Genomic DNA, 27,202 nt, shown 5'->3' on the forward strand with positions numbered 1-27,202 from the left:
CGCGTTGCGTTGCACGTCCGTCCTTGCGCACAGGCTTGGAAATAGAGCGTGTAGCGGTTTGGCCCCATGACGGATGCATCGCTTGGCGAGGGGAGTGGCGCCCGCACCAAGGATGGTGCACCGTCGCGCATCGAGGCCATCATTGCGCGGGCCAGGGAGAAGGCAGCCGAGGAGGAGCGGCAGAGGCAGAGCCGGCGATCGCAGTCGCTCGCCCTGGACGATGGCGACGGCGTCGGCGACGACGACGACGACGACGACGATGAGAACGACTTGAGCGACGTCGACTTCGCATCGCTCGCTCAGACGGCGAAGCGAAAGCGAGGCGCGAGAAAGTCCGTGTCTGCAGAGAAGGAAGAGGAAGAAGAGGACGAGGACGAGGACGAGGACGAAGAGGAGCAGATCGAGACAATTGCGCAGCCGGCCGCCGTCGCTGCACGGGCCCGCACAAAGAGAGCAGCCGCGCAGCGCACCGAGGCCTACCGTTTCCGCCCCTCGCTGGAGAGACCGTCGAACGGCAAGCGGCTGCTGGCCGAGGCGAAGCTGTCGGCGGCGGTGCAGTCGGGCCTGGCCACGACGGCGGCCCAGACGAGCCAGAGCAGGAGGAGGAACAAGTACAACGACGAGGGCATACAGAGCATCCGGTCGATTGTGGCCGAGGAGCAGCGGCGCAGAAAGGAGGGCGCCGATGTCGACGGCATGAGCGACCTGCTGGACATGATGCGCAGGAGCAAGGCGATCTGGGAGGCAAACTTTCTCGCAGACAGCGGCACCAAGGCGCAGGGCTCCGACGCCGGCTCCAATGATGGCGATGGCGACGGTGACCACGGTGAAGAAGACACAGACTATACATCGGACGCAAGTGAGGCAGCCTCGTGCGATAGTGCGCGAGACAGCGATGACGAGGGGGACACGCCGCAGCCACGGACACGCGCACGGTCGAGCGAGGAGCAGGTGCTCGAGCGCGCCCTCGCCGTCGCCGCCTCGCCGAGCGATGACAGCGGCGGCCGACGAAGCAAGAGCCGAGGCCATGACGACGCCAGCGGCGGCGGCATGGAAGACGACGGCGACGCAGAAGCAGCTCACAAGGCCTTGGCCATCGTGCGGCGCGACCGCCAGGTGTCGCAGGATGGGTCCGCACACGCGGGCCACGACCGGTGGCGGCGCTTCTGGACGGGCAGCATTGCGTGGCCCGACGTGGACGTGGACGAGAGCAGCAGCAGCAGCAGCAGCAGCAGAAGCAGCACGGGGCGCCTGCTGTTGAAGCTGTGCGCGGCGAGCAACGACGAGCGCCGGTTCAGGGCCCTTGTCGACTCGCGCGTGCTTGCGACGACGACGAGCGCACTGGGCCCACGCTCGGCCGAGACGCTGGGCAGGTGGCTCATGCAAACGGCCCTCTTTACGCCCACGGGCACCACGGCCACCGTTGCCCTCCGCGGCCTCGCACATCTCCTCGCTGCGCCCTGCGCCGTGGACCACCTCGCCGTAAGCGCGGCCCTCGTCGGCGAGGCGCTGCCTGCCGCCCTGACGCGGCTCGGCGCCCGGCCAGACGTCGTCGCAGACTGCTTCAGCCTCGACGCCGACTCGTCGCTGCTGCTCCCCCCCGCTGCCACTCGAGACGTGCAGCACGACCGGCAGGACAAGGGGTACGTCACGAGGGGCAGCAGCAGGAAGACAAGTAATAGCAAAGGCAGCACTGGCAAGGAAAGCAACAACAACAGCGAAGATGATAACAACAACAAGGGCGCATACATGCGCTCGGGTGAGCGGCTGCGCATCGCAGAGAGGCTCGTCGCCATCGCCGAGACCGTCGGTGGCCACCTCGTCGCACACCACATGGCCCACGCGCAGGCGCAGGCGCTTGCCATCGACCTTGGCCTCGCCGTCGCCTTTGCGGGCGCGCACCCGGGCCACGAGCCGCTGTGGCCGCGCGTCGAGGCGCTCCTCGAAACCCTCTGGCCTGCCGCGCTCGATGCCCGCGCGTCATCCGATGCCGACGAGCTGCTGGCCGACCGGGTGCGGACGCTGCTGACGGACGCGCCCGCGCCCTGCCAGGCCGTCCTGCTCGCCCGGCTCCTGCCCCGCGCCGCGTCGCTGCGTGCGGCCACGGTGCGCCGCTGGGTGGCCTGGCGCATCCTCACCGACAATGCCGGCGAGCCCACGTCGACGGACGGCTATGGCCCTGTCCTCTCGCTCGCGCACCTGCACCTGCTCGTGCGCATCCTCGGCACGCGCGACCGTGCCATCAATGCCCTCTCCGTTGCAGGGCCTCGGCAAAACGGCGCTGGGTCCGATGCCAATGCAGACGCCGACTACGAGGGCGTGGCCGCCAGCGTCGAGCTGCTCGGCATCGCGCTCGGCGACGTTGCCCTGCAGATCAGCCGCGTCGTCGCCCGCGGGGACCTGCATGAAGAGCAGGGCGGTGCTGCCTACCGCGCCGCCGTCGAGCGCTTCTGGACAGGCAGGCACGGTGGCCAGATCATCGCCGAGATGGAGTTGTCATCGTCACTGTCACCGTCACCGTCGTCGAGCAGCAGCAGCAGCAGCAGCAGCACACACACACTCCGGCGCGTCGCGGCCAAGGTGACAGCCGTGCGCGACGTGGCCGAGGCGCTGCGCCAGCTCCAGGCACGCATCCACGACGGCCGCGGCGCCTTTCTCGTCCGCGCCAGGGCCAAAGACGCCATCCTACGCCTCGCACACGAGCTTGAGTATGCGGTGCGCACCTACACGGGCGGCAGCTACGCGGGCAAGCTCCAGGTGCGCACCCTCGATCAGATGGGCTTTGGCGGGCCCGAGCAGTCGCGCGCGAGCAAGCGGCCCCGGCCTGAGACCACCTAAAGCGCGCGACATGAACAGCGACCGATGACTAATACATCAAGCACACCAAGCCAGATTCAAGCACAAACACAAGTGTACTAGTAGCATCACCTCATTGACAGGAGTCTTTTTCCATGCGCTCGTATGACTGCATTGATTGATTGAATTGTTGATTGACTGATTTGATTTGACTTCTATCGCGGCACTGTTTGTCTGCCTCACTCGTCGTCGGCAGCAGCCTCCTCCTTGCCTGCGCGCTGGTTCTCGCGCTCCGTGTGGGCCTCGGCGACAACCTTCTTGGGGTTGCTCTGCATCCGCTCGCGCTTCTCCTCGTCGGTCCCGCCCGCCTGGTGGCCCGACTTGGCGCTGGCGACGCCCTTCTGGAAGGTGATGTTGTCGCGCGAGCCCGACGGCGCGTCCTTTGTCTTTTTCTGCAGGTGCGCGCCCTCCTCGGCGCTCATGCTCTGCGACGCGAGGTGCTGGGAAGGAGAATGAATGTTAGCCTGTCAGTCCTTGCAAGTCAGTCGGCCAGGGAGTGCTCCTTCTCTCACCTGGTTGCCTGCCGGCGCATCGTCGGCGGGCTTGCCCTCGACCTTGTCGACGAGCTCGTAGTCCTCGTCGCTCATGGCGCCCGACTTGCCCTCCTCCTCATCGCCGTCGCCGCCCTCGCCTTCCTCTGCGTCCTCGCCAGCCTTGCCGTGGCTGTCGTGGCTGTCGTGGCCGTGGCCGTGCTTCTTGCCGCCCTTGGGGGGCGCAGTGAGGTAGATGAACATGCCGCCAAAGACGAGGAGCGAGGTGATGGCCCAGGGCGCATCGCTCTTGGCCTGCTGCGTGGCCGCCTCTGTCGCCGAGGCATAGCCGCGCGCTGAAACAGGGCCCAGCGCCAGCCGCGGCGCCGCCATGCGCGGTGGTCGGGGCGCCGTGGCGCGGGCGGCGGTGCGGCCAAGTGCGGCGAATCGAGAGGCCATAGTTCCTGATTCACAGAAAGAGAAGAAGAAGAAGAAGAGGAGGAAGAGAGTGCGTGTGTGTGTGGTCGAGTTGGCGTAGCTGTGTGCGTGCGGCGAGCGACCCGTTTCTTCCTCGTCTTTCCGGAATGGAGGGGAGGAAAGGGCCAGGCGCAGACACGTGTCTGACGTCAATATTATCCACGTGAGCGCGAGAGGAATAGAATAGAGCGCCCGCCATTGGCTCGGGATCCATCTCCATCTTCTGGGCTCGCTCGCTCGCACCGTCGTCGCTGCAAAGACAAAGATGAGGCCCACACCACAGCGCCTCGTCACCATCCCGGCCCGTCTCGCACAGGCCGCGCGCGTCTCGTCGTCACGGCAAGACGCCCGCAGCCGGTCCCTGGCCCTCTACCGCGACTTCTACCGCTCGGCGCCCGAGATCTGCGCCCTGTATGCCCTCGATGTGCCCCCGTCGACGCTGCGGGCCAAGTTCCGGGAAAAGTTTGAGGCTGCACGGGGCATCGAGGACCTCGCCGTCATCGATGTCATGCTCCACAAGGGCAGGGTCGAGTACCAGGAGACGATGAACGCGTGGAAGCAGATTCCCCACATCATGAAGTGGTTCGCAGAGGAGGAGGTGCGTGTCTGCTTTCGCCTCCCTTCGCCATCGCCATTGAGCTTTCTTCGCTGACTCTTAGCCCCTTCGCTGACTCGTCTTCCATCCCTGCCTTACCTTTTCTTCCTTGCTCCTCTGCGTACGCCATGCAGTCACCGCGTGAGTTTCTCCGGATCCTGGCCAGTGCGGCCGGCCGTCTTGCTGACTCCGACGCGCACTCCTCTCTCTGCACACAGCACGCCCAGAGACATTCCTGGACAAATTCTATGCGAGCAGAGATGAAGGGCGCGGTGCCACGGGCAAGGGCTTCTAAGCCCATGTCGTCCGTTACACTCAATCGCCAAATACAATGTTATATTTCACGTTGCAGTCCTCTCTCTCTCTCTCTCCGTCTTGCGCGGCCAGGGCCTGCTCTGCCCGTCCCTTTTTGAGGCCTTTTCCCCCTTTAGGTCTTTTTTTGGACGGAGTGCGAATAGTTGCGCCGAAAGTGCGACAATTGGATTGCTTCGGAATAGCATCATGAGGAGAAAGAGCCTTCAGCGGAGGTCATAGGTGGTCTCAGGTTTCAATGGGCGCCAGGTACCGTCGGCGCATCTCCTTGGCATCGTCGCGGCCTCAGAAAAAGGACGGTGCCAGCGATAAAACCTGATTGAATCAGCCCTCTTGCCTTTCTTCCTTGCACCAGCGCTTGTCATCAGAACGAGTCTCTTGCCTTCGACCACGACCCAAGAATAGAGACCAGAACAGCCAAACCCAACACCAACACCAGCTCGCTCTCGACCTGCTGCCCAAGATGCGCAGCCACTGCTCATCCCACCTGCTCATTCTCTTTCTTTTACTGGTGACTCTTTCCAGCGTCCTCTTCCTCTCGGCCTCTGCCTTGCCTGTTCCTGAGACCCAGCACCGGTGAGCGGTCCCCGCCAGATCTGCTTCTCTCAGTAATCAGTGCCGCCTGACGAAGCTTCCTCCGTTCGCTTGCAGCAAGCGCCTTGCCGTCAACAGCAATACGGGCACCCCCGTTAGTCCTCGGCTCATTGTCCCTACAACTCTTTCGTTGTTCTCAAGAATGTCCTCTCTCCTTCTTCAGATCTCCATATCCACAGACCCCTCCAACCCCGTCATCAAGACCAAGAGCCCGGTTGCAGCCGGATCCTCAAAAGTGCATCGGCGTCGTGGTCTCGAGTGAGTCGGTGGCCATGCTCGCTCTTCCTGACGGATCTTTCAGTAACGCTGTCCCAATTTGCAACAGTACCAGAGACACGACTCCCGCTGTGCGTCGTCCCTTCCTTTCTCTTCCCCAAAGCATGGATCGAACCCTGACCACTATCTCCTTCAGACCCCGAGCCAGTCTGGCCCACCCTTCTATCCCATTACCAATTCTCACAGCGAATTCCGCGCGGGATCAAACAGAGACGTGCACCGTCGCAGCCCCGAGTGAGTCGATGGTGTCGCTCTTTTCTTTATTCACGCCGCTGTGAATCTTGATGTGACCGCAACAAACCCTCTGATCCATACTCTGTGAGTATCCCCTCCTCTCATCAATGGCACTGGACTATTTACTCACTCCGTTCGTTTCACAGACCCAGCAGCCTCCTTGCCGATGGCAGCGCTGCCGCTGAGCTCGTGAGTCTTTCCAACCTCCGAAAGGTCTTGGTTTCGCTCACCTCGTCTCATCACCCGTCCAGGCTGGCAAGAAGCGGTCTAACAACGATTACGATCTCGTGAAGAGGTCGCCGTGGAGCAAGGATGGCATTGAGTAGGTCGCCTAGCAGCTATCGAGTGCACTTGGCCTCCCACTGAATCATTTTTCTTTCAACGCACTTGTCAGAAAGTTTTGCGAATCCACCCTCTCTTGCGGTAGAGTGAGCGCCTTTCTCGGTGTCCACGCCCTGAATACTCGCTAATATCGTCTCCCGCAGCTCAAGGGCCTCGGAAAGCGCCTCATGCTGTCGTAAGTCAGCAGCCTTCGAGCACAATCTGTCGAGGTGGTGACTCTGCTGACTCCTTGCCCTCCACCTCTTCAAATAGCCACCCTTCCCCAGTGAAATCTTGTCTTAGGGACCTCGGAAATTGCTCTCCAGTGAGCAGACTAGTCGAAATCACTTCTCTTATGGCCACTGATTTCGTGTCTCTCGCAGTTAAAACGCCTCGAGTCATGGTTGTAAGTCGCTACGCCTCGAGCGCCATCTTCAACCAGAACTGAGCGTCCTTCCAAAACCCTTTCCTTGTCCTCTCCTGCTCATGCATTAGCAAACGCTCCCCACCGAGCGCTAACTCCGTGACAGTGAGCAATTTCGACGTCACTTTTCAGGAGAAAGCGCTGATTGTGTCTCCCCTGCAGCCAAAGTCCGAAATGGCAAAGCGCGATGGTCCCACAGCAGGGTACGTCGGGCCCTCTTCGGGCGGTATTAACCGAAGCGGCGCCTCTTGCTCAGTCCTGCCTTGCCCTCGTCAGCAGAGAGGATCCATGTAATAGAAGCCCTTTTGGGTGCCCTCTAGTGAGCCAATTTGTCGACGTTTTTGTCTGGCGAGAGAGCACTGACTGTGTAACGCAGCCTCCGCGCAAAGAGCTTGTGTAGGTTTGGAAACACTCGAACGCCATCTTGAGCTAACTTTGAGCTTTCTGCTACACCCCCAAAAGCGAACGCTCCCCGCCGGGCAATAAGCCCAGCACAGTGAGTAATTCGACGTAGTCCTCGGGGAAAGCGCTGACAATGTCTCCCCTGTGTGCAAAGCCAAAGATAGAGCCCGACCTTCCAAAGCCCTACCTTCCTCATTTCCCAGAACCAGGTTTAGAGTACGTTAGCCAGCCTTCGAGCGTTTTTCTAACCAAAGCTGTGTCTCCTGCTGAGTCCTTTCTGGCCACTCCCTCAACACCAGCTGTCAAAAACACCCTGAATTCTGCCAACGAGTCAGTCTTGTTGTCGAGGTCGCAGTCTGGCAGGAAAAACACTGATGAAGTCCTCCCTTCAGCGGAAGCGCGAAGAGCTTGTGTAGGTTCGGAAACATTCGACAGCGCCATCTTCAGCTAACATCGACTTCTCTGCTACCCTCCCAAAGCGAACGCTCACCGCCGGCTTACAAGCCCAGTGAAGTGAGCAAATATGACAAAGTACTCGGTAAAAGTGCTGACAACGTCTCCCCTAAGTCGGACCACACTAACGAAGACCGAGAGTACGTCAGGCAGCCTTCGAGCCGTTTTTCAAACCAGGACTGTGTCTCCTGCTGAGTCCTGTTTGGCCTCTTCGTCAACTACAGGTGCCAAGAAAACCCCAAAGTCTGCAACCCAGTAAGTCCTTTTGTCGAGGCCGTTGTCCGGCGGGAAAAACACTGATGAAGTCCTCCCTACAGAGGAAGCGCGAAGAGCTTGTGTAGGTTTCAAAGCCGTCGAGGGTACTCTTCAGCGAAATTAGAGCATCCTGCTGAGCCCCTCCCTTCTATCCCCATTAAACAAGCATCCGCTCACAATCGGACGCTGCTAAGCCCACCAAGCCCGATACAGTGAGCAGCTTCGATGTCGTTCCTCTAGAAAAGAACTGACACCGTCCCTTTTGCAGGCTAAGCGCCAGCTTGGGTAGGTTTACTAGCCTTCGAGTCCTCTTTCATCCAAAGCTTGGCCTCTCGCTGATTTCTCCCCTTTCGCCTGATTAGAGCTAATCCTTGCTTCGAACCTGGCGGGTGCCTTAAGAAAGTAAAGGCGACGTGACGTCGTGCCTTTCGCAATTGAAGCACGTTGCTGCCCAGACAGGCACAGGAAACGTCGAGGCCCATCACCAAGAGTCGGCTGTTTTGGTGCACACTGCCTTAAGAACGCGCTCCAAGGTGAGAAGCACAGGACGCCAGGGCACAATGACCAGGAAGCTGATGAGACCATCCTTCCGAACCATTGTAGAAACAAGCATCACTCATCCGAGATTTCCCCATGTCCCCCATCTCACTTTCCCCCTCCTCTCATTATTTCCCCCGCTTCTACTTTCAAAGAGTAGCCAGTCAGTCAGTCCTCTTTCACTTGGGTCAGCGTCTACGATGAGGTGTGTCAACGACTACCAAGCCAATGATACATCGCCAGTTGCCCCGAGTCCAACCTGCGCCGCCTTACTGCCTGCGTCGTCTGTTGAGAGTCGGGCCGAGAGTGTGTGTGAATGTGAATGAAGCGGCCGATCAAAGGCAATGGTGGACCGTGGCGTGGCTGTATCGCCGCCTGTGCCGATATCCCCGTTGAGGCCAGAGCGGACGTGTTGTGTCGGCCCCGAAAAGAAAAGCCGATGGGCCTGTCTGGGTCCGAATCGTCAGGCGACGGATCAAGCGGGCGAGCAGCAGCGGTGTGAACGTGTTGCACGGGCATCTAGCTGGTCGGACCACTGTGTGTTCGTCGCGGCTATGCTTCCGAGGGCTACATCATCTGAGCAAACAGGATCAACTTCAGATGACTGTACGGCAAAGAGGCTAGAAAGAAGGGTCACATCAGAAAGAGAAGCGCCGCCTTGTGACCGTGGCTCCGATCTGTTCAATGCCAGTTTCTCACAGACGGCGGAGGTCCTACAGCGCGCATTGTGCCTGTCTGGTTGGTCGCAGGAGCGCGGTGGCGGCGTAGTCATGAGAATGTAAAAATAAGGGGGCGGCGAAGGGGAGGAGAGGCGAACGAGGCCGGCGTTGGACTACTTGACGATTTAAAAGGGACATAGAGGTCTCAGCTCATCGCCATCGCCTCTGCCTTCGCTGTACGCCAACCAAAGCACGTCGAAAGCCAACTTGGCACGAAAGGCACTATAGCTCATCAAATCGCTTTCTTCAAACCACATACAGAGGAGAAAAGACAGGCACAGGCCTGGTCGAGCACTCCACAATGCGATTCCAGACTCTACTACTCGTCATGGCCGCGGTCCTGGCCACGCTCGCCTCGTTGACCGCTGCTGCGCCATTATTCTTCGGGTTAGTCTTGAGACGTCTCGTTAGCTCTGCTGTCCCTTCGCATGCTCACGGCCTGTGAAAGGGACAGCTTGTATAACAGATTTGGCAGCGAACTTCCTGGGAACGCCTTGCGCGACGTCCACGGCAGCCCCGACGGCCCTCACGTGGTGGCACACGGCATCCTTGAGCATGGCGCGAGCAAGATGCATGAGAAGCGCGAAAAGCTGTAAGTCGTGCTTCCCCTCCCCGTGTCGTCCGTCCAACTCGCACGCTCACTGGCTCTCCTGCCGTTGTCAGCATCTGTCTTGATCCCAAGGGCTACTGTGAACCTCTTCGTCCTCCTGTTATTTCATACGAGTGAGTTGTCACATTTTGTGATTTTCCGTGTGCTCATGAGTCTCGAACACCAGCCCATCCTGCCCAGGAGAGGATCCTACCTGCATAGCCGTAGGTGCCTAAGCTCCAGATACGTTGCCATATGCTTACTCCGCTTCCTGCTCCCACCACTTGCAGAATCGACGCCGGGCCGCCGAAGAAGTCACCGCCCGCGGCATGGAGCCAGGCGAAAGGGAGACGCCGTCGGTGGAGAAGCGCGAGGGGACAGCACTCGTTGAGCGCGAGACTGTGTCCGACGGCAACAGTGACATGGTCCGTCGCGAGCCGTAAGCTGTCGTCTTCAGCGTTGTGATCTTTGTTCTTTGGCTGACCACGCCCTTTGTGCAGAACCTGTCCCAGAGGCGATAAAGCTTGCCCTGGTCATCGCAGCAACGTGAGGAAACCTTCTTACAGGAGCGGGCCTGACCTCTGACTAATCGTTTTGCTGTGCTTTTTACAGAATCACAGCGGTTCACCCGTTCATCGTCGGGACACTGACGTACACCCTGAGCCGCGCAGCAGGTCAGTAGAAGCGCTCCCTTCTTGCTCGTGTCCATCGCGTCGCCCGACTGACCTGGGTCCGTACATGTTTTGAAGCGTTGCCCCGCCCACAACCTTCTGTGACCGGAATCCGAAGGACAAAAGTTGTCTACGTTCCTTAGGCGGTGGCTTGGGCGTCGGTCGCGACGTTGGTCGGCGCGAGCAAGCAACAGAACCAGCCAAGCGCGAGACACCCGAACTCCTCGCGTCCCGAGACTCGAAAGAAGGCAAAGGGTGAGGAGGACCACGAGATTTTGAGCGGGCTTTTTCTGATGACTCAAACTCATCTTCCACAGTGCTTGCACTTTAGATCCTAACAGCGAAGGCTGTTCTTCAAAGGCGAACGGAACGCCTGGAGATGGCCGAGATCCTAAAATTGGTCATCATCGGCGCGAGAACGCCGGGGCCTTGATCAAACGCGAAGCTGCTGCTCACCTCGAGCTGCGAGCCGAGTGAGCACATGGCTGCAAGTCCTGATAGGTTCGCACTTGCTAACCCGACAATTTGAACAGTATGTCCGAAGTCTGCAGGTTGTCCCCGCAAAGCAACTCTTGTAAGCTGCTTCAGAAGGAGAAAATCCCCGGTTATGAGGGATCAGGAGCAGGAGCAGGTGCTGGCGGTGGATTTGGCCGGCGCAAGGAAGCAGGAATGGATGCAAAGCGCGGCCAAGCAGCTGTCCGACTCGATTCGCGCGCAGAGTGAGAAAGTTGCCAGCACGCCCTGCAAGGTGTGCTTTAGCTGACACGATGAACTGCATAGGGGCGAGATTTGCGTGCACACCCCGAGCGGCGGCATTTGTCCGTCGTCCCGTTCAGACTCCCACAGCAGTCGTCGCAGCTACGACGGTGGTGACGGTAGTCTCGGCGGTCCAAGTGGCCAAACTCGTCGGCGCGATGAGGCAGGGGAGATCTCAAAGCGCGGCGAAGCAGCTGTTCCGCTGGAACTGCGAGCAGAGTGAGCAACCTGTCGCACCCCTCGCAAGTCCTTTTTCTCACTCAACGAAATGGATAGTCACGATCCCTGCAAGCTCAACCCGAACAGCAACAGCTGTGACCTGTACCGTGAAGGAGTCGAATCCACCCATAGCACTGTCAACAATGCCTCCGGTGGTGGCGTTGGTACAGGTGGTGACCATATTCCAGGTGAAGGCGGTGGCGGTGGCGCAGGCGGTCAAGCTGGTCGGCGCGATGAGGCAGGGAAGATCTCAAAGCGCGGCGAAGCAGCTGTCCCGATCGACGTGCGCAAAGTGTGAGCAAAATGCTTGCATGCTCTGCAGGTTTTGCTTCTGCTGACTCGAAAATTTGGACAGCCCCGACCCTTGCAAGGTCGAGCCGAACCTCCCGGGCTGTCGGAGGCCAGATGGTGCCGCAGGTTCTGCCGAAAGCCCTAACGGTGGCAGTGGTAGTGTAATTGGTCGGCGTGATGAGATGGGAGTGACCTCAAAGCGCAGCCGAGCAAGTGTCCATCTCGATGTGCGCCAGGAGTGAGCATGCTGGGGCGCGCACTGCTGCTTTTGCTTCTGCTGACTCGATCTGCCTAGGCGCAACCTTTGTAAAGTCGATCCGAGCAGCCCAGGCTGTAGGGAATCCGATCATAAAGAAGGCACTGCAGTCCCCTCCTATCGTCGCCCTGCACTACCTCGTCGGCGCGACGAAGCAGACGTGGCCTCAAAGCGCAGCGAAGCAGCTGTCCACCTCGAGCAGCGAGGCGTATCTCACGAAGCCACCAGCCGTGTTCGTGCCGACATTGGCCGTCGCAGCGAAGAAACGACGGAAGCGCTCAACACACGCAGCGCTGGCACTACTTAGGGGGTCTTTGCCCCCGCTCAGGTTCTATCTCTCTCAACCAAGTGGGTCGCTCTGGGTATTTGGCGGGGGAAAGAAATGGCACATAGTATCGAAGGTTGATGGCTGCTCTCTCGTGTGACTCTTCGTGACTCTTTCTATCTCTCTCTCTCGCTGTTTGGACCCAGTCTCATGCTCCGGCCGCTTGCTTGCGTGTCTGAAGGTTCACATGGCGGGAGAGTTGCTCCTCTTTCAGCACGCAGAGAGTCCCCTAGCGAGGCGTTGATGTCTTTCAAGGCCCGAAGCGTGGACTCTCCCAAAGGGCACACAGACTGGAGCCACAGCTGCAGCACCAGCTGGTAGAGTGTCTCCAGCACGAGCCCCTCTTGTTGGCACTCTGGAGAAAGTCTTGCCTTACGTCTATCCCGGCAATACGTCGACCCAGAGAGGAAACATATTGGCGTTGGGCTGGCTCCGAATCGAGATGCTAATTAAAAACTTAGATTACATCTCGCCGCTAAGATCGCTTTTAACCGTTGCCACAATTGTGCATTATCGCGTCCAGAAGTGCGAGCCAATCGGCGGTTGTGGAACCTGGAAAGCACCTCTGGCTTCCCCCCCATCTAAAGGCAAGGCTCTCCAGCTTTGCAGGCGGAGAGAGCGCTTGTCATATATAGGGCGCATCTGTCCTCTGTCTCACCGCGATGTGGAGAGACGTGAAAGCACGGCGTGGCGGGGGGCGTGGCAAATTGCCACGCGAGACAAGCGAGCGCTCAGCCCGCCGCATCCTGGGCAGCGTGAAAGTGGAATTTTCAATAGCAGCAATAACAAAGGGTGAGAAGAGAAATTGGCAACAACAAAGAGTGAGAAGAGGAATTAGGCCAAATGAGCCTAAAAAACGGACATCGTGAAAAAGGTGTGAATATCAATGGTCTCATCCAACGTGCGCCCGTCTCTTCCCCTCTCTTCTTCCTTCCACCACCATCGTCCTGTGTGCTCCACCCCCCGCAATGGCCACCACGACCACGACCACGGCTACAAACCCTGCGGTACCGCAGGTCGCCGCAAAGCCCATGGCAAAGGGCAGCGCGCGCTTCCGCTCGTCGTGGCACGACGAGGCCAAGCAGTCCTCGTGGTCCATCGCCCACTGGTTCTTCCACCTGCTCGACATCGACCCGCTGCCGCCCAAGGCGTCGTTCCCCGTGGCAGACAAGGCGGACAAGGTGCCGTACGTGAGCGAGTGGTCGCTCCACCGCTGGATCGCGCCGCGCCTCGCCGTGCCCCTCCTCCTCCACCACGTCCTCGTCGCCCACTACGGCATCACCCTGCACCCCGTCGCCGCCTTTTTCCTCTACTCGGTCGCTTTCAAGCTCTTTGGTGTATCCACGATGCACATGCTCCGCCGCGTGGGCGCCCAGCATGGCTTCCTCGATGGCCAGGTGCCGCGCGACGGCATTCCCGACGACTCGGTCGGCAAGGTGGCCATGTCGCTCATCAGCACCTCGACCTACCGGCCCATCCTGGCCGTGATGCTGGCGTACGACCGTAATGCGCCGCCGGCACTCAGCTGGATGGTGCCTGCGCAGCTGACGCTGTACACCGTCGTGCTCGACTTCTGGTTCTACTGGTACCACCGCCTGATGCACGAGGTGCCGTGGCTGTGGAAGCTGCACAGCACCCACCACCTCACGCGTCACCCCAACGCCACCCTCACCCTCTTTGCCGACGAGGTGCAGGAGATCTTTGACATCGCAGGCATCCCCCTGTTTGCCTACTGGACCATCCGCTACCTCGTCCCCGTCCTCGGCGGCAGCAACTTTGGCTTCTACGAGTGGTGGTTCTGCGGCATGTACGTCGCCTTTATCGAGCTGGCCGGCCACTCGGGCCTGCGCGTCTTTGCGCAGCCGCCGGGCTCGTTTGGCATCCTCCGCTCGGCAGGCATCGAGCTGTGCATCGAGGACCACGACCTGCACCACCGCCGCGGCTGGAAGAAGTCGGGCAACTACGGCAAGCAGACGCGCGTCTGGGACACCCTCTTTGGCTCCAAGATTGCCCGCGAGGAGTGCACCGAGGACAACGTCGACTGGTCCCAGCGGGTGGCGATCCCCTGGTAGTGGCTTCCCTCCCTCGACTCACCCGCAATTTCCCCACAACCATCGTTCTTACTAATACCGACTCGAGCATCCTTGTATTTATCGTTCTTTTCTCTCTCTCTCGTCTCATCGGGTCCCGGAATAGAAGCGTGTTCTTTCATCGCACAGACGGCGCGTTTAGTTTGGGGTGAGAATTCTTTATTCGGAAAAAGGCAAAAACTCACCTCGGATAACGAGGGCGAGTATACTGCAGCAACAAGGGCGGGGGGAATAGAAAGATGGAGGCCAAACGGGGCCGCCACGCCTCGCGGGTGGGCACGGCGTGCGTCGCCTGCCGCGCATCGAAGCTGCGGTGCGACGGCCGGCGGCCGACGTGCGATCGCTGCCGCAAGTCGCAGTCGGCCTGCGTCTGGAACGACGTCGATCGGCGGCGGCGAGCGGGACACGGCGACGAGGGTACTGTGGGCGAGAAGAAGAGGAAGCGGGCAAGGAGAGGAGCTCGTAGCGACCCTGCGTCCTCGTCGCTCGATGTCCTGGCCGATGCAGCAGCCAGCGGGCGCTCCTCGCCGTCGGCGTCGGCGTCGCCCATGGTGGGCGAGGACGTGCATCCCGCGACAGCAGCCCCGAGCAGCGTACCGATGCGAGCGTCGGCATCGGCATCGGCGCCAGGCCAGCGACAGGGCCAGGAGCAGTCGCCGCGCAGGACAATGTGGTGGGAGCAGCTGCTCGATCTCTCGACCTACGGCATCGAGGCGGGCCAGGTGAGCCAGGAGATGCTCGACACCCTCGCTGGCCGCGTGGCCTGGATCGACGGCAGCCACGACAGTGCCGGTGCCGACGCCGACGCCGATGCCGACGCCGACGCCGATGCCGACGCCGATGCTAGACAAGTAGAGCAGCACCAGAGGCTGCAAGAGCAGCAACGGCAGCATGAGCATGAACAGCAGCAGCATTCGCGACAACGAGAGCAAGAACAGGAAAAGGAGCGGCGGGTCGTGCGGGTGCAGTACTTTCGCCTCCTCGGACCCACGGGCATCTCGCCGGGCATCAAAAAGGTGACGGTGGAGCTGCGCCTGACGCCGACGGTCCGCAAGGTCCTCTTTGACGGGGCGAGCCAGCCGCAGCGGCGGGTCGACTGGGAGCGCCTGCTCGAGTCGTCGACACCGCAACCCAGCGAGACGGCTGCTGAAGAAGCGGGCGAGGAAGAGGGCGAGCGGCGCGATCCAAGCCTCCTCTTTGACGGCGACCTGCCCGCCCAGGCACTCCTCGACGAGCTCGTGCCCATCTTCTTTGACCGGCTCGGCGACCACTATCCCTGCCTCGACCGCGCCGGCTTCGATGCCTGCCTGGCCGCGGGCGGCGCTGGCCTGGCGATGCTGGTGAATGTCGTCTGCGCCCTCGCCGCGCGCTACTCGACCAGCCCCCTGCTCGTCGGTGGGGCGGCCCACACGTACGGGCGTGTGTTTGCCGACAAGGCAAAGACCTTTCTCGCCACGTCGCTCTCTGTCCCCAGCCGGACGACGTGCCTGGCGTTTGCCATGATGGCCTGGCACGAGTTCTCGTGCAACCTCGACAGCGCCTTCTGGAACTACGCCGGCATGTCGCTCCGCATGGCCATCGACCTCGGCCTGCACCGCCGCCGGCCTGGCTCTAGCAGCAGCAGCGGCGGCGGCAGCGGCGGCGGCAGTGACGGCGCAGCAGCAGAAAGAGGCATGATCGACGACGGACTCCTCTTCTGGACCGTGTACCAGATGGACCGCGTGCTGGCCATGGGCACGGGCCGGCCGATGAGCATCAAGGACGACGAGATTACCTGCCCGCTGCCCGACAGGACCCGCTCGACGCGCGCATTCGACCACCACATCGTCCATGTGCGCATCGGAGGCAAGGTCGCCGAGGCGCTGAATGCCGTCCTGGAGCAGGACCGCGCGCTGCTGCTCGACCGCCTCGAGGAGGAGCTCATCCAGTCGTACGAGTCGATGCCCGCACACCTCGAGCTGACGCCGACCAACTTCAAGCTGGCCGACGACAAGCACGTCTTTCTCGAGCTCCACCTCTGGTTCCACTGCCTCGTCTTTCTCCTCAACCGGCCGCCGATCGTCGACCGTCGTCGCCACCGCCGTGCTGCTGGTGGTGTCCCCGACGCCTCGTTCGACATGGTGCGCATGGCCGTCGAGCGCTGCAAGGACATTGTCGCCCTCGACGAGGCCCACGACGGCCAGTTTCTCACGTGCGCACCCATGGCCAACCAGACGCTCTTTCTCGCCGGCTGTGCCGAGCTCGACGAGCTGAAGCGGCAGCAGGCTCCTTCCTCCTCAGCGACAGCGGCGGCGGCGGCGGGGGCGGGGGCATCCGGCCAGCAGCAGCAGCAGCGGGCGCCGGTGGGTAAGCAGCACCTCACCCGCACCGCCCTGCGCGGCTTTCGCACCTTTGCCGCCGCCCTCGAGCGCATGAGCGTCTACTGGGACGGCATCCGCTGGATCCACGGCGTGCTCACCCAGCGCCAGATGGGCATCGACGACGACGACCTCGTCGAGCTGGCCGTGGGCACCGATGCACTCGTCACGCGGCGCGAGATGCGCCTCCTCCAGCGCCTCCACGCCTCCTCGTCGACGACGACGGCGGCGGCCGTGACACCACGGCACCACCGAGCATCGGCACCACAGATGCCACTGCCGCCGTCGCCACTCACTGCGCTGCCACTGCTGCCGCCTGCTCCCTCCTCCTCGTCGCCACCACTGCCGCCCCAGGTCAGCATCTCCGAGGTCGAGTCGCTGGCAGAGCTCGAGTCGCTGTTTCCTCAGCTCTTTCCACCACCGGCGGCATGATTTCATTCACGCTGTGTCGTTTGCGCAGTCACTTCTCATCAAGACAGGAGGAGACATAGAATCGCATTGCATTTATATACCACCATTTCAGGGTGCATGGCCGAGCAGCAGCTCCTCAAAGTCACCCACGGCAGGCACCCTCACGGCGCCGTCCGGTCCCGTCGAGTGCTTCTTCACAAAGGCGTCGACTTTCTTCGCGATGTTGTCCTCGCTGAAGCCAAAGTGGTCGTAGAGGCCCGCCTGGGGCCCTGAGAGGCCAAACGTGTGCATGCTCACCGATGCATGCGCGTACCTGGCCCAGCCGTACGACGACCAGGCCTCGATGGCGACGATGAGGCTGGTCGCGGGCAGCACTGCGCGGCGGTACGACGCCGGCTGGGCGTCAAAGAGGGCCTGGCACGGCATCGAGACGACGCTTGTCGGCGTCGTTTGGCCCAGCCGCTCGGCCACGCGCACTGCCAGCTGCACCTCGGACCCCGTAGCGATGAGGACGAGGCGTGGTGGCGACGACGGCGACGACGACGGCGACAACGACGACAACGACGACGCGCTCTCGACGACGGTGTATGCGCCCTTTGCCACGGCCTCGCGATCGGACCCGGCGAGCAGCGGCACACCCTGCCGGCTCAGCGACAGTATGGTGGGCATTCCCCCGCCGCCATCGCCGTCGCTGTCCTGCAGAGCCAGCTTCCACGCGCCCATGACCTCCTCTGCGTCGGCCGGCCGCACGAAGCGGAGGTTGGGCATGGCGCGGAACAGGCTCGCGAGCGCAATCGGCTGGTGCGTCGGCCCGTCCTCGCCGATGCCGATGCTGTCGTGCGTGGCAATGCCGACGATGCGGAGCCGCTGGAGCGCCGCCATGCGCACGGCGGGTGCCGCATAGAGAAAGAACATGAAGAACGTCGAAATGACGGGCACAATGGCGTCGGGCGCGTACGCCGCCAGGCCGTTTGCGATGGCCGCCATGGCGTGCTCCCGGATCCCGTAGCGCACCTGCCGGCCAGCGAAGCTCTGCTTTTCTTCGCCAGCGTCGGGCGAGCCAAAAAAGAGGTCCTTGGTCCATGTGACAAACGTCGACTCCATCAGGTCCGCCGAGCCGGTCATGAGCTGGGGCACGGCGGGGCCCAGGGCGGCGACGGCGAGGCCGGATGCCTTGCGGGTGGGTGTGGCTGCCGTGGGCAGCGCCTCGCGCCTGGGCAGCAGCGCCGCCGTGTCCACACCGCCGTCGAGCCTGCCCGAGAAGCGGGCCTGGAACTCGCGCGCCAGGTCCGGGTGCGCGCGCTGGTATGCCTCGAAGCGCAACCGCCACTGCTGGTGCTCCCGTGCCCCGCGCGCGCGGATCTCGTCAAAGGCGCCGTAGACGCGGCCGGGCACGTGGAAGTGCACGCCGCTGTCCTGGCCGTGCAGCTGCTTGATGGCAGCGACATCGACGTCGCCCAGCGCCGCGCCGTGCGTGGGCGCCAGGCCCTGGTTGTGCGAGCCAAAGCCAATGACGGTGCGGATGTGCACAAAGACGGGTTTGCCAGCCGTGCTGTTGCGCGCCGACTGGAGCGCCTTGAGGATCGCCTCGACGTCGTTTGTCGCATCGCCCTCGACGTCGATGACGTGCCAGCCGCAGCTGGTGAGCTTGGCCGATGTGTCGTCGGTGAAGCACGTGTCGATGTTGCCGTCGACGGTGACGCCATTGTCGTCGTAGATGAGGATCAGATTGTCGAGGCGCAGGTGGCCCGCCAGCGAGACGGCCTCCTGGCCCACGCCCTCCTGCAGGCAGCCGTCGCCGGTCATGCACCACACCTTGGCGCCGACAATGTCGTGGCCGCCCGGCCGGTTAAAATGCGCGGCAAAGTGCTTCGACGCCATCGCCAGGCCGACGGCGTTGGCGATGCCCTGGCCGAGCGGGCCCGTCGTCACCTCGACGCCCTCAAACTCAATCTCGGGATGGCCCGCCGCCTGCGAGTGGACAAAGTCGGGCGAGTGATAGCGCTTGAGCATGTCCAGCGTCCAGCTCTTGTAGCCGGCCAGGTGGAGATAGATGTACTGGAGCAGGCAGGCGTGGCCCGCGGATCTGTTGCGAGAGAGAGCACGCCGTGTCAGGCTCTCAAAAAGAGAAAGCAAAAGAGCGAGGATTAATGGCGGCAAGCAGAAGAGGCTTACAGGACAAAGCGGTCCCGGTCGATCCAGGCAGCATCGGCCGGGTCGAAGCGCATCGTGCCCTCGCCGCCCCAGAGGGCCAGGCCGATGGCGGCCGCACCCATGGCCGTGCCTGGGTGGCCGCCGTTGAACTGCTGCACCAGGTCAGCCGCCAGGCACCGCACCGCCGACAGCACCTCGGCCGCATTGGACAGCGGCGCCGTCAAGGGCACCGACTTTGGCGGTGCCGTCAGCGGCCGGTCGGCCTGCACCGACGAAGCGGACACGGCAGAGGGAGTCATTCTGTCTGCTTGCTTGCTTGCGTAGTGGCAACAGGCAAGGGAGCCGGGGGCTATTATACAGTGTCGGATCCCCCGCACTAAAATGCTCTCGGAAAAGGGCAGACGTCGGAAATTGGACCCTGGCCGTGGAGAGCCTTAGCCTAGGTCTGTTTTTCCGAGTGGACTTGCTGTTTCTGTCATTTTTTGTCATGGGTGACGGGTCGCGAGGCGGTTCAGGAGGGAGAATGCATGGTATTAAGTGGATGAATGTCCTTGATTGTGAGCTGATGGCTACTATTCTTGCGCACGCAAGCGTGAGGATGGGTCAAATTCAAGGAAAGAGACCATCGAGGGGTCCCTTGGCCTTGCCGTCGAGAGGTTTCTTGGCCTTGCCGCCGTTGAGGTGCGACGTCACGGGCGGCTCGCCCTGGCCGGGCTTTTTCTGCTGCGACTGGCCCTTGTGCTTGTGCGCATCTGGCTTCTCCTCGCCGTGCTTGTGCTTCGTGTGCTTCTTGTGCGACGCTGTCGTGTCCGTCTTGCGGCTCAGCGAATCGCTCTGCGGCGAGCCTGTGGGTTTGATCGATGTTAGCAATCAGTCGCGACGACGAGCTGCTTTGAACCGCGTCATCGGAGGGGGGCTGTCCGGTCGCCATTCCCCTACTCACCATGACACTTGTCGTCGTCAGCCTCGGTGCAGCCAAGCGGGCAGGTGCTGTTGTCGGCGCACGAGTAGACGGACTTGGTGCTGCCGCTCTTGGGGGCGCACTTGCAGCAGACTTGGTCGCTGTGTCACATGGTCGCGCACATCAGCCGCGCTCTGCTCCTGCTCTCCCTCTCTCTCTCTGTCTTGCAGTGCACTCACTCGTAGAAGCAGCCTTCGGCCTGGACCAGCGAGGCGAGCAGGCAGAGGGCCACGGCAATGAGGAGGAGCGAGCACCTCATCGCAACGCAACGTTTCAGTGGAGGAGGGGGGAGGGGAGGAGGTGGAAGCAGGTCGAGAAGCGGGAGAGGGACGTACTGGAGATATGGGACCCTAGCCTAGCCTGGGTGTGCTTCGGGCACTTTTTTACTTTCCACTACTACTACTACTAGTACTCCTGGGCTGAGCCATGCCACACAACCGCCCTTGACGGGGGCGCCGCGCTGTTCCGCCAAGGGCCCACCGCCAGCCAGCCACTCTTTCCGCGTCGATCAAAATAAATAAGTCCAGGGCGAATGGGCACAGGCTTCTATGAAAAGCAACACACTTTAGCTCGTAGAAAACTCTGGCGCAGGAAGCCGACCTTGCATACAGAAATGGGAGTCCATCGACTTCGAAAAATGCCGAACCGAACACAAACAAATGATAAATTAGCCTTGTGGGTTCGCCCCTATCATTATTACCTGGAAGTCGGAAGACGCGTGGATGAGAACCCATTATTACTTGTGCAGGCTTTTTAGAGCTGGAAAGTGATTGATCAACCCAAGCAGCCGCTTGGCAAGCTGAGAGAAAGCGCACTTTAGCCGCATTTAGTCGCCGGTGGTCAATGTCCACTCGACGCACGGCTCTGGAAAAAGATAACACCGCTTGGCGAGTGCAGCACGATGCACTCCATCACATCACACCGTCTAGCCTTATTTTCTACAGCTCGGGCAGCCCGTAAAGCACTACTGTCATGTTTTTGCGTCTTTTGCTTCTACTGAAATTACATTGATGCAGCTGAAGAAGCGCCAGCCTGTTTTGCCCGCGACTTGTCCACGAGGAGCACGACGAGGCACACGGCGCCGACGGCATACAGGGCCAGGTTCATGGCCACCGACACAATCGGCGACGTCTTGCTGGCGTTGATGCCGTAGGCGATGCACTGGCCCAGCGACTCGATGCCGCGCACGGCGCCGGCGAGGTGGAAGACGTCGTCGAGCGAGTCCGAGAGGTGGGCTGCGACCCAGTAGAGGTACGTCTGGGCGCTCTGCTGCGAGAGAAAGACGAGGACGATGGACATGGCGTACCTGGCAAAGTCCGGGTCGCTCCAGTCAAGGCGCTTGGCAGGGGGCGCGAGCGCAGCCCAGGCGAAGTAGGCCCAGAAGGCGGCGCAGATGACGAGGACAAAGGCCGTGACGAGGCCGATGCCCCGCATCTGGCGGCGGCGGTCCACAAAGCAGGCCACCAGCAGCGAGCCGAGCACCGACGAGATCTCGGTCAGGAGCGAGACGAGCGAGCGGCCGCGGACGGAAAAGTGGCGGGTGTTGTAGGTGTGGGCAAACGAGTAGTAGAAGTAGGCGTACAGCGCAAAGGGGAGGATCAGGGCCACGTCGCGCCGCGAGAGGAGCCGGAGCAGGCGCGCGTACTCTTCGCGCCAGGTGCCGCGCTTGATGGCGGGCGAGCTCGTGTCGAGGGGCGTGCCGTCGGCGTGGCGGACTTTGTTGGTGGGCGAGAGGAGCAGGGCAATGGGCAGGCCAGCGCACATGATGGCAATGGTGACGTAGTAGACGCTGTAGCCAAAGTGCCCGGCCTTGTTGTCCTTGGCCGACAGACCCAGGTAGATGGACGACGAGACGATGCCGCCGAGCTCCTTGAAAAAGACCCAGGTGGTGATGGACCTGCCGCGGTGCTGGGCGCGCGGGTAGCCAATGATGAGTGATCCCTCTGCGCACCAAAAGTGGCCCGAGGCGATGCCGCGAAGGACGGCGGCAAAGACGAGGAACCACTGGGTGCCGTAGCGCGTGTTGCAGTACACGGCGGCACCAAAGAGGGGGTCGCCCATGGTGCCGATGGCCAGCGACCACCGTGGGCCGAGGATGGCGACGATGGGCCCGCCAAAGAGGCAGACGACGCCGAGCAGGCCAAAGTTGAGCGACGTGGCGGCATTGGCCACGTACGGCGACTCCTGGCCCGCACCACCTAGGCCCTGGAGCGCATTGAAGGAGCCAATGGTGCAAAAGGCCGTGGCCGAGACGACGAGGATCTGAAAGGCGACGGAGCGAAAGTGGAAGTGGCCGATCGGACGGTGCTCACGCTCCCCCACTTCCTCCTCCTCCTCCTCCTGGTGCGCCTTTCCCTCCTGGGGCAGCTTCTCCTCCTGGATCGACTTGTCCTCCTGGTGCGACGACTGCGACATGCTGCCCTGATGATGGCTCGAGAAGCATAGACGAAGCCATGCCCTTATAAAGGGCGCTCTTCCCCTCGCTCGCCATGGAGAAGAAACTTCATCCGCCGAATTGTGCGAGCCACGGTCTTTTTTCTTTACTTCCCTCCATCTGATAAAAAAAAAAAGAGAGATGAAACAGCTCAAAAAATAAGAAAACAAAAAAATCCCCGAGTTGAATCGAATCGCCGTGTCGCTGCTGCTGCTGCTGCTGCTGCTGCATGCTGCAAGCCACCGGTTGCCAGCCGACTTTAATCCCCCTTGGCAGGCAATCTTTTTGCCGCAAGCGTGAGATGGGTGCGTGGTGGTGCGTGGATCTGCGCGCGCGGGACGTGCCTGCGGCTGTGTGCGGCATTGGCGGCGGCGGCACTGCAACTGCAGAGTCTGAGATGCGCATCTCGCTGCAGCAAATTCGAACTCAACAAGCATCCATTCTGACAAAGGCTGCTGCGTGTCATTCCCTCTTTGTCACGACAACTGTCTGTCTGGGACACGACACTCTCTCAATGGCACTAAATGGCAAAGATGGGTGACTGGATGGATAGAGGGAAACTAGGATACAATTTGCAACGGCGGCTGCTGCCTCTGTGGTTGAGGCGGCGGCGGCGGTTGCTGCTGCGGCTGCTGCTGTTGCTGGGGAAAGAGATCGGAAAAGCCCTGCCAGAGACTGGCATCCTCGCTCGTCGTCGGCATCGAGCTCCAAAAGAGGTTCCACGAGGCGGCGCCATCGTCGGCGGCGCCGGCGGCCCCCGCGGCCCCCGTGGGCGGGGTGGGGGTGTTGGCAGCGTTGGCGGTGGCCGCAGTGGCCAACAGCGGGTCAATGACGCCGACGTAGGTGGGCGCAGCGACGTCGGGCGAGGGCGGCCGTGTGCGCGTGCGGGCGCCGACGGCGAGGAGCCGGTTGAGCGTCTCGACGTGGTGGCTGGCGCTGCGCCACGTCTGGGAGATCTGCTCGAGCCAGGCGATGCACTGCTGCAGCCGGCGGCGGGCCTCCTGCGACGCGGCGTTGCCCGCAGCAGCCAGGCCCGCGTGCACGGTGGCGGCCTGGAAGATGAGATAGACCCACGAGGCGGGGAACTTGAGCACCTTGAACGTGGCCTCGTAGGCCTCCATGATGACGCAGATGGACGTGGCAGCCTCGGTGGCGCCCGTGACGGGGCTCGCCATGCGGTGCGACGACGCGGGATCTCGCTGAAGGTGGTTGCTGCCCCCGCTACTGCCGCTGCTGCGCGTGGCGCCGCGGAGCTGCTGGAGCGCATCGATGGCCTCGAGGTCGGAGCAGGACTCGTCGAGGCTGAGCGGCAGGCGCGGGCGGTGGAGGAGCAGCACGCATGTATAGTACCATCCACGCAGCGTCAGCACCTGGAGGCCGACGTCGACGTGCTCCTCGGCCGCGCCGTCGTCGCCCCACTGCAGGTGGTCGGGCAGGCCACGGCGCCAGCGGCGGAGCTCGTCGTCGAGCCTTGCGACGGCTGCCTCGTCGTCGCGCGGCGGCTCGTCGTGGCCGAGGGGATGCTGGTGCTGGTCATGACCATGGAAGCTCTGATGCTGATGACGATGATGATGATGATGATGATGATCATGGCGACGCCGCCGGCTGCGGGGCCGGTAGACGTCGTCGAGGATGCGCTCGAGGATGGCCATGACGTCGCACCAGGCCGAGAAGCTCGAGAGGGCGTGGGAGCGCAGGTGCTCCATGGCGCCATACGCCTGCGGGTGCAGGAAGCGGACCCGTGCGAGTCCCTCGGCGCGCCAGGGCAGGTCCACCTCGTCGCGCTCCATCGTCGACGGCTTGTCGACGTCGATGTCCTGCTGGCGCATCGCCGGCGGCCGCTGCAGCACGGCGGCGAGGACCTTGTCGAGGACGTAGCAGGCCCACATGGTCCGCCGCGCCTCCTGGCTGCTGCTCGTCGTCTGATGATTGCTGCTGCTGCTGCTGCTGCCACCGTCACGAAGACTGCTGCTGCTGCTGCTGCTGCCGCGGCCAGGCGCACTACGCTCATCGAGGCCACGCCGGCGCCGGGACTTGTCCTTGGGCGGGGCCGTCTGCACGTGCAGGTTCATGTCCAGGGCCATGCGGCAGGCCATGCCGCCAAACTGGTAGGCCATCGACGAGCGGCCGCTGCCGAGGTCGACGAGGGAGATGAGGATCATCGACTGGATCACCTCGATGCGATTCAGCGTGGCGGCGTCGGTGAGGCAGTCGAGGATGCGCCGGCGCACGGCCTCGACCATGCCGTCGCTGAGCCGCATCATGCTCGGGTCCGACGAGTTGGCGGCCGAGATGGTGAGGATGGCGTCGAACAGCAGCGGGCTCCGCTGCTCGAGGATCCGCAGCGAGCCGAGCGCAGGCAGGTAGACGACGGGCCAGTGCGGGTGGATGAATGTCTCATAGACGAGCAGCAGGGCCTCGATGGCGCCGGCGGGTAAAGACAGCTGTGACTGTAGTTGTTGTTGCTGTGGCTGAAGAAGCGGCTGCGATTGCGAATGCGACTGTAGATGCGGTTGCGACTGCGGATGTGGCTGCTGCTGCTGCTGCTGCTGCTGCTGCTGCAAGCTGTACGACGTCGAGCTGGACGACGGCGGCGACGTGGATGTGGTCGCACCTCCGCCGACGGACGCCCACGGCTTGGCATCGAGCTGGTCAAACAGCGACGAGACCGAGGCCGAAGACGACGACGGGGCCAGTGTCGGAGCCTTGTTCTTGCGCGGCGGACCTCCCCGCGCGGGCGAGCCCTTTGGCGGGCCCCGCTTCTTGCCCGACGACACGTACACGCACTCGAGGCCGAGCTTGGCGCACGACGAGCAGCCGCCCTCGCGGCCATCGCACTTGGTCTTGCGTGCCGAGCACGATGCGCACGCCTTGAGAATCCGCTGCCGAGGCTCCACCGTCGTCGCCGTCGTCGGCCTCTCCATGTCGGACAGCCGGCTCGGTTAAATCGGAGAGAACACAAAGGGGGAGGGTAAAACGGGGAGGGCAGGACGTGTCAACTCAGCTGCCACAATTTAATCAACGTAGCGCGCGGGGCCCGTGGCCGGCGACGAAGAAGAAGAAAAAAAAAACTGAAGAAAATAAAGATGACATTTCATTCTGCCACGTGGTCTTAGACGGCACACCTAGTCGAGTAGCGGCAGTGCAGGCAGCAAGGTGCCCTCGCAGTGGCCAAAGCCGATTGTGTAGCCCTTGCCGCGCGCGGACCCGGTCAGGCGCACGCTGTCGCCGTCCCTCAGGAATGTCATGTCCTTGCGGCTGCCCAGGCCGAACGGCTCCCTCCCCAGCTTGCTCTTCTCCAGCAGGCTTCCCAGGCCATCTGGCCGCGGCGCAGACAGCGTGCCCGTGCCCAGCAGGTCGCCGGGCCTCATGGAACAGCCGGTTGTCGAGTGGTGCGCGAGCATCTGGCCGAGAGTATAGTACATGTGCTTCATCGAGGATCTGGACACGACGTGGTACTCGTCGTCGTCGGCTGTTGTTTGAGAGAGTGTTAGCGAAGGGAGCTACGGTGCTGGCAATATGCGCGCACGCACCCTTGATCTCGACGGTGAGGTCGACGTCATAGTTGACGCCTCCATCATGCTCGAGGTACGGCAGCAGCGCGGGCTCGTGGGCGTACTGCCCGACACCGAATGGCTCGAGAGCGTCCATCGAGACGATCCAGGGCGAGATGGTGGTGCAGAAGTTCTTGCTCAGAAAGGGGCCTGGAACGCAACACTCAACTGGCTAGTCGCATGGGAGAACGAGGTAGAGAGGAGGATACTCACCCAACGGGACGTACTCCCACGTCTGAATGTCGCGCGCGGACCAGTCATTCAGCAGCACGACGCCAAAGATGTGCTCCTGCGCCTGCTGCGGTGAGAGCCGCTGCCCCAGTTGCGTCGCCTTTCCCCCATAGATCTGCATGTGGTGCCAGGTCAGCCGTGCCTGCGCTCCAATAGACAGGCAGAAACAGCCACTCACAAAGCCCATCTCGAGCTCGTAGTCGAGGCGTTTGCAGGGCGAAAAGATGGGCTGCGAGTCGCCTGGGCTCGCGAGGATCTGGCCGCTGGGCCGATGGAAGTCGGTGCCGCTCACCACGACGGATCTGCAGAACAGTCTCAGCAGGGAACAAAAGGCCGACTTAGCTCTCCACTCACGACGCCCGGCCATGGTAGGCGACGGGGAGGTGCCTCCAATTGGGCTGCATCGCCTTGTCGGCGCCCCTGATGAGGGAGCCGCAGTTGAACGCGTGCTCGTACGATGCATAAAAGTCAGTGTAGTCGCCGATGGTGATGGGCATGTGCATCTGTGTCTCCGGCGAGGTGCGTGGGACAAGGACATCATCGCCAAGCGGCTCCTCCCTGCTGAGGATGCCGTGGAGGAAGCGGCGAAAGGCGCGCCAGCTGCTGCGTTCGAGTGCGACGAACGCGTCCAGATTCCTTGCCTATCCGACGCTCCTCTCAGCTAAGACGATACACTTTCTCGAGAGCCAGCACGACGCACCTCTGCAAAGACGGGGGCGGGCACGGGCGACTCGGCAAAGAGGGGCGTCCGTGTGAGGGCAGCCAGGTCGAGGATGCAGTCGCCAATCGCGACGCCCGGCCTCGGCTCGGGATCCTGCGCCGTCGAGAACACGCCGTAGGGCAGGTTCTCGATGGGGAACGGGTGGTCGGCCGGGTACGGCACCGAGCAGTGCATCGTCGTCGTCGTCGTCGTTGTTGTTGTCAAGATCAAGACGGAAGAAGCAGCAGCGCAAAGGGGGTGAGAGCGGTTTAGCCGCG

The 27,202-nt window shown here is 62.1% G+C and overlaps 11 protein-coding genes across 11 annotated transcripts; 5 read left to right on the top strand and 6 right to left on the bottom strand.

Annotated features, from left to right (window-relative positions):
* Positions 1 to 66: 66 nt before the first annotated feature.
* On the top strand, positions 67 to 2,956 carry FA10DRAFT_281961 (hypothetical protein; the record flags this gene model as incomplete). Its single annotated transcript, XM_025523735.1, has 1 exon — positions 67 to 2,956. One exon carries the CDS (start codon positions 67 to 69, stop codon positions 2,836 to 2,838), a length of 2,772 nt encoding a protein of 923 aa, XP_025374412.1. The 3' UTR covers positions 2,839 to 2,956.
* Positions 2,957 to 3,849, bottom strand: FA10DRAFT_269803 (hypothetical protein). The gene is made up of 2 exons (XM_025522882.1): positions 3,369 to 3,849; positions 2,957 to 3,296 (listed from the first exon to the last, which is right to left on the bottom strand). The coding sequence occupies exons 1-2, from the start codon at positions 3,783 to 3,785 to the stop codon at positions 3,036 to 3,038; spliced, it is 678 nt and encodes a 225-aa protein (XP_025374413.1). The 5' UTR covers positions 3,786 to 3,849; the 3' UTR covers positions 2,957 to 3,035.
* A 186-nt stretch (positions 3,850 to 4,035) lies between these two features.
* Positions 4,036 to 4,755, top strand: FA10DRAFT_269804 (putative NADH2 dehydrogenase). The gene is made up of 3 exons (XM_025522883.1): positions 4,036 to 4,401; positions 4,533 to 4,539; positions 4,617 to 4,755. Exons 1-3 carry the CDS (start codon positions 4,069 to 4,071, stop codon positions 4,691 to 4,693), a joined length of 417 nt encoding a protein of 138 aa, XP_025374414.1. The 5' UTR covers positions 4,036 to 4,068; the 3' UTR covers positions 4,694 to 4,755.
* A 227-nt stretch (positions 4,756 to 4,982) lies between these two features.
* Positions 4,983 to 7,789, top strand: FA10DRAFT_198203 (hypothetical protein). The gene is made up of 22 exons (XM_025518422.1): positions 4,983 to 5,286; positions 5,362 to 5,398; positions 5,468 to 5,562; positions 5,630 to 5,651; positions 5,717 to 5,814; positions 5,970 to 6,003; positions 6,066 to 6,136; positions 6,209 to 6,242; positions 6,300 to 6,331; positions 6,409 to 6,460; positions 6,519 to 6,541; positions 6,631 to 6,664; positions 6,722 to 6,762; positions 6,836 to 6,878; positions 6,936 to 6,955; positions 7,022 to 7,055; positions 7,116 to 7,177; positions 7,261 to 7,291; positions 7,354 to 7,373; positions 7,441 to 7,474; positions 7,529 to 7,669; positions 7,732 to 7,789. The coding sequence occupies exons 1-21, from the start codon at positions 5,174 to 5,176 to the stop codon at positions 7,607 to 7,609; spliced, it is 1,011 nt and encodes a 336-aa protein (XP_025374415.1). The 5' UTR covers positions 4,983 to 5,173; the 3' UTR covers positions 7,610 to 7,669; positions 7,732 to 7,789.
* Positions 7,790 to 12,936: 5,147 nt separating this feature from the next.
* On the top strand, positions 12,937 to 14,246 carry FA10DRAFT_269806 (hypothetical protein). Its single transcript, XM_025522884.1, has one exon. The coding sequence runs from the start codon at positions 13,001 to 13,003 to the stop codon at positions 14,102 to 14,104; it is 1,104 nt and encodes a 367-aa protein (XP_025374416.1). The 5' UTR covers positions 12,937 to 13,000; the 3' UTR covers positions 14,105 to 14,246.
* A 76-nt stretch (positions 14,247 to 14,322) lies between these two features.
* On the top strand, positions 14,323 to 16,954 carry FA10DRAFT_198244 (hypothetical protein). Its single transcript, XM_025518423.1, has one exon. The coding sequence runs from the start codon at positions 14,362 to 14,364 to the stop codon at positions 16,909 to 16,911; it is 2,550 nt and encodes an 849-aa protein (XP_025374417.1). The 5' UTR covers positions 14,323 to 14,361; the 3' UTR covers positions 16,912 to 16,954.
* On the bottom strand, positions 16,955 to 19,437 carry FA10DRAFT_198248 (transketolase). Its single transcript, XM_025518424.1, has 2 exons — positions 19,066 to 19,437; positions 16,955 to 18,976 (listed from the first exon to the last, which is right to left on the bottom strand). The coding sequence occupies exons 1-2, from the start codon at positions 19,341 to 19,343 to the stop codon at positions 16,999 to 17,001; spliced, it is 2,256 nt and encodes a 751-aa protein (XP_025374418.1). The 5' UTR covers positions 19,344 to 19,437; the 3' UTR covers positions 16,955 to 16,998.
* Positions 19,438 to 19,559: 122 nt separating this feature from the next.
* Positions 19,560 to 20,505, bottom strand: FA10DRAFT_269808 (hypothetical protein). The gene is made up of 3 exons (XM_025522885.1): positions 20,185 to 20,505; positions 19,988 to 20,106; positions 19,560 to 19,889 (listed from the first exon to the last, which is right to left on the bottom strand). The coding sequence occupies exons 1-3, from the start codon at positions 20,262 to 20,264 to the stop codon at positions 19,654 to 19,656; spliced, it is 435 nt and encodes a 144-aa protein (XP_025374419.1). The 5' UTR covers positions 20,265 to 20,505; the 3' UTR covers positions 19,560 to 19,653.
* A 469-nt stretch (positions 20,506 to 20,974) lies between these two features.
* FA10DRAFT_269809 (MFS general substrate transporter) lies at positions 20,975 to 22,559 on the bottom strand. The gene has a single exon (XM_025522886.1). It carries the CDS (start codon positions 22,418 to 22,420, stop codon positions 21,008 to 21,010), a length of 1,413 nt encoding a protein of 470 aa, XP_025374420.1. The 5' UTR covers positions 22,421 to 22,559; the 3' UTR covers positions 20,975 to 21,007.
* Positions 22,560 to 22,976: 417 nt separating this feature from the next.
* Positions 22,977 to 25,479, bottom strand: FA10DRAFT_304618 (hypothetical protein). The gene has a single exon (XM_025525374.1). It carries the CDS (start codon positions 25,361 to 25,363, stop codon positions 23,000 to 23,002), a length of 2,364 nt encoding a protein of 787 aa, XP_025374421.1. The 5' UTR covers positions 25,364 to 25,479; the 3' UTR covers positions 22,977 to 22,999.
* An 85-nt stretch (positions 25,480 to 25,564) lies between these two features.
* On the bottom strand, positions 25,565 to 27,119 carry FA10DRAFT_234990 (Fumarylacetoacetase; the record flags this gene model as incomplete). Its single annotated transcript, XM_025519014.1, has 5 exons — positions 25,565 to 25,911; positions 25,973 to 26,143; positions 26,207 to 26,526; positions 26,579 to 26,860; positions 26,893 to 27,119. The coding sequence occupies 5 exons, from the start codon at positions 27,117 to 27,119 to the stop codon at positions 25,565 to 25,567; spliced, it is 1,347 nt and encodes a 448-aa protein (XP_025374422.1).
* Positions 27,120 to 27,202: the final 83 nt, after the last annotated feature.

This window comes from Acaromyces ingoldii (genome assembly GCF_003144295.1).
Source record: "Acaromyces ingoldii strain MCA 4198 unplaced genomic scaffold FA10scaffold_8, whole genome shotgun sequence".
Taxonomy (NCBI): domain Eukaryota; kingdom Fungi; phylum Basidiomycota; class Exobasidiomycetes; order Exobasidiales; family Cryptobasidiaceae; genus Acaromyces; species Acaromyces ingoldii.

Coding starts and splice junctions, on each gene's coding strand:
- FA10DRAFT_269803 (XM_025522882.1), bottom strand. CDS start 3,785: ATGGCCTCTCGATTCGCCGCACTTGGCCGCACCGCCGCCCGCGCCACG. Junction 3,297..3,368: donor ATGCGCCGGCAGGCAACCAG/GTGAGAGAAGGA, acceptor TCTCCTTCCCAG/CACCTCGCGTCGCAGAGCAT.
- FA10DRAFT_269804 (XM_025522883.1), top strand. CDS start 4,069: ATGAGGCCCACACCACAGCGCCTCGTCACCATCCCGGCCCGTCTCGCA.
- FA10DRAFT_198203 (XM_025518422.1), top strand. CDS start 5,174: ATGCGCAGCCACTGCTCATCCCACCTGCTCATTCTCTTTCTTTTACTG. Junction 5,815..5,969: donor GTGCACCGTCGCAGCCCCGA/GTGAGTCGATGG, acceptor CAGACCCAGCAG/CCTCCTTGCCGATGGCAGCG. Junction 6,461..6,518: donor ACCTCGGAAATTGCTCTCCA/GTGAGCAGACTA, acceptor TGTCTCTCGCAG/TTAAAACGCCTCGAGTCATG.
- FA10DRAFT_269806 (XM_025522884.1), top strand. CDS start 13,001: ATGGCCACCACGACCACGACCACGGCTACAAACCCTGCGGTACCGCAG.
- FA10DRAFT_198244 (XM_025518423.1), top strand. CDS start 14,362: ATGGAGGCCAAACGGGGCCGCCACGCCTCGCGGGTGGGCACGGCGTGC.
- FA10DRAFT_198248 (XM_025518424.1), bottom strand. CDS start 19,343: ATGACTCCCTCTGCCGTGTCCGCTTCGTCGGTGCAGGCCGACCGGCCG. Junction 18,977..19,065: donor GACCGGGACCGCTTTGTCCT/GTAAGCCTCTTC, acceptor CTCTCGCAACAG/ATCCGCGGGCCACGCCTGCC.
- FA10DRAFT_269808 (XM_025522885.1), bottom strand. CDS start 20,264: ATGAGGTGCTCGCTCCTCCTCATTGCCGTGGCCCTCTGCCTGCTCGCC. Junction 20,107..20,184: donor GCCGAAGGCTGCTTCTACGA/GTGAGTGCACTG, acceptor CATGTGACACAG/CGACCAAGTCTGCTGCAAGT. Junction 19,890..19,987: donor TGACGACGACAAGTGTCATG/GTGAGTAGGGGA, acceptor TCAAACCCACAG/GCTCGCCGCAGAGCGATTCG.
- FA10DRAFT_269809 (XM_025522886.1), bottom strand. CDS start 22,420: ATGTCGCAGTCGTCGCACCAGGAGGACAAGTCGATCCAGGAGGAGAAG.
- FA10DRAFT_304618 (XM_025525374.1), bottom strand. CDS start 25,363: ATGGAGAGGCCGACGACGGCGACGACGGTGGAGCCTCGGCAGCGGATT.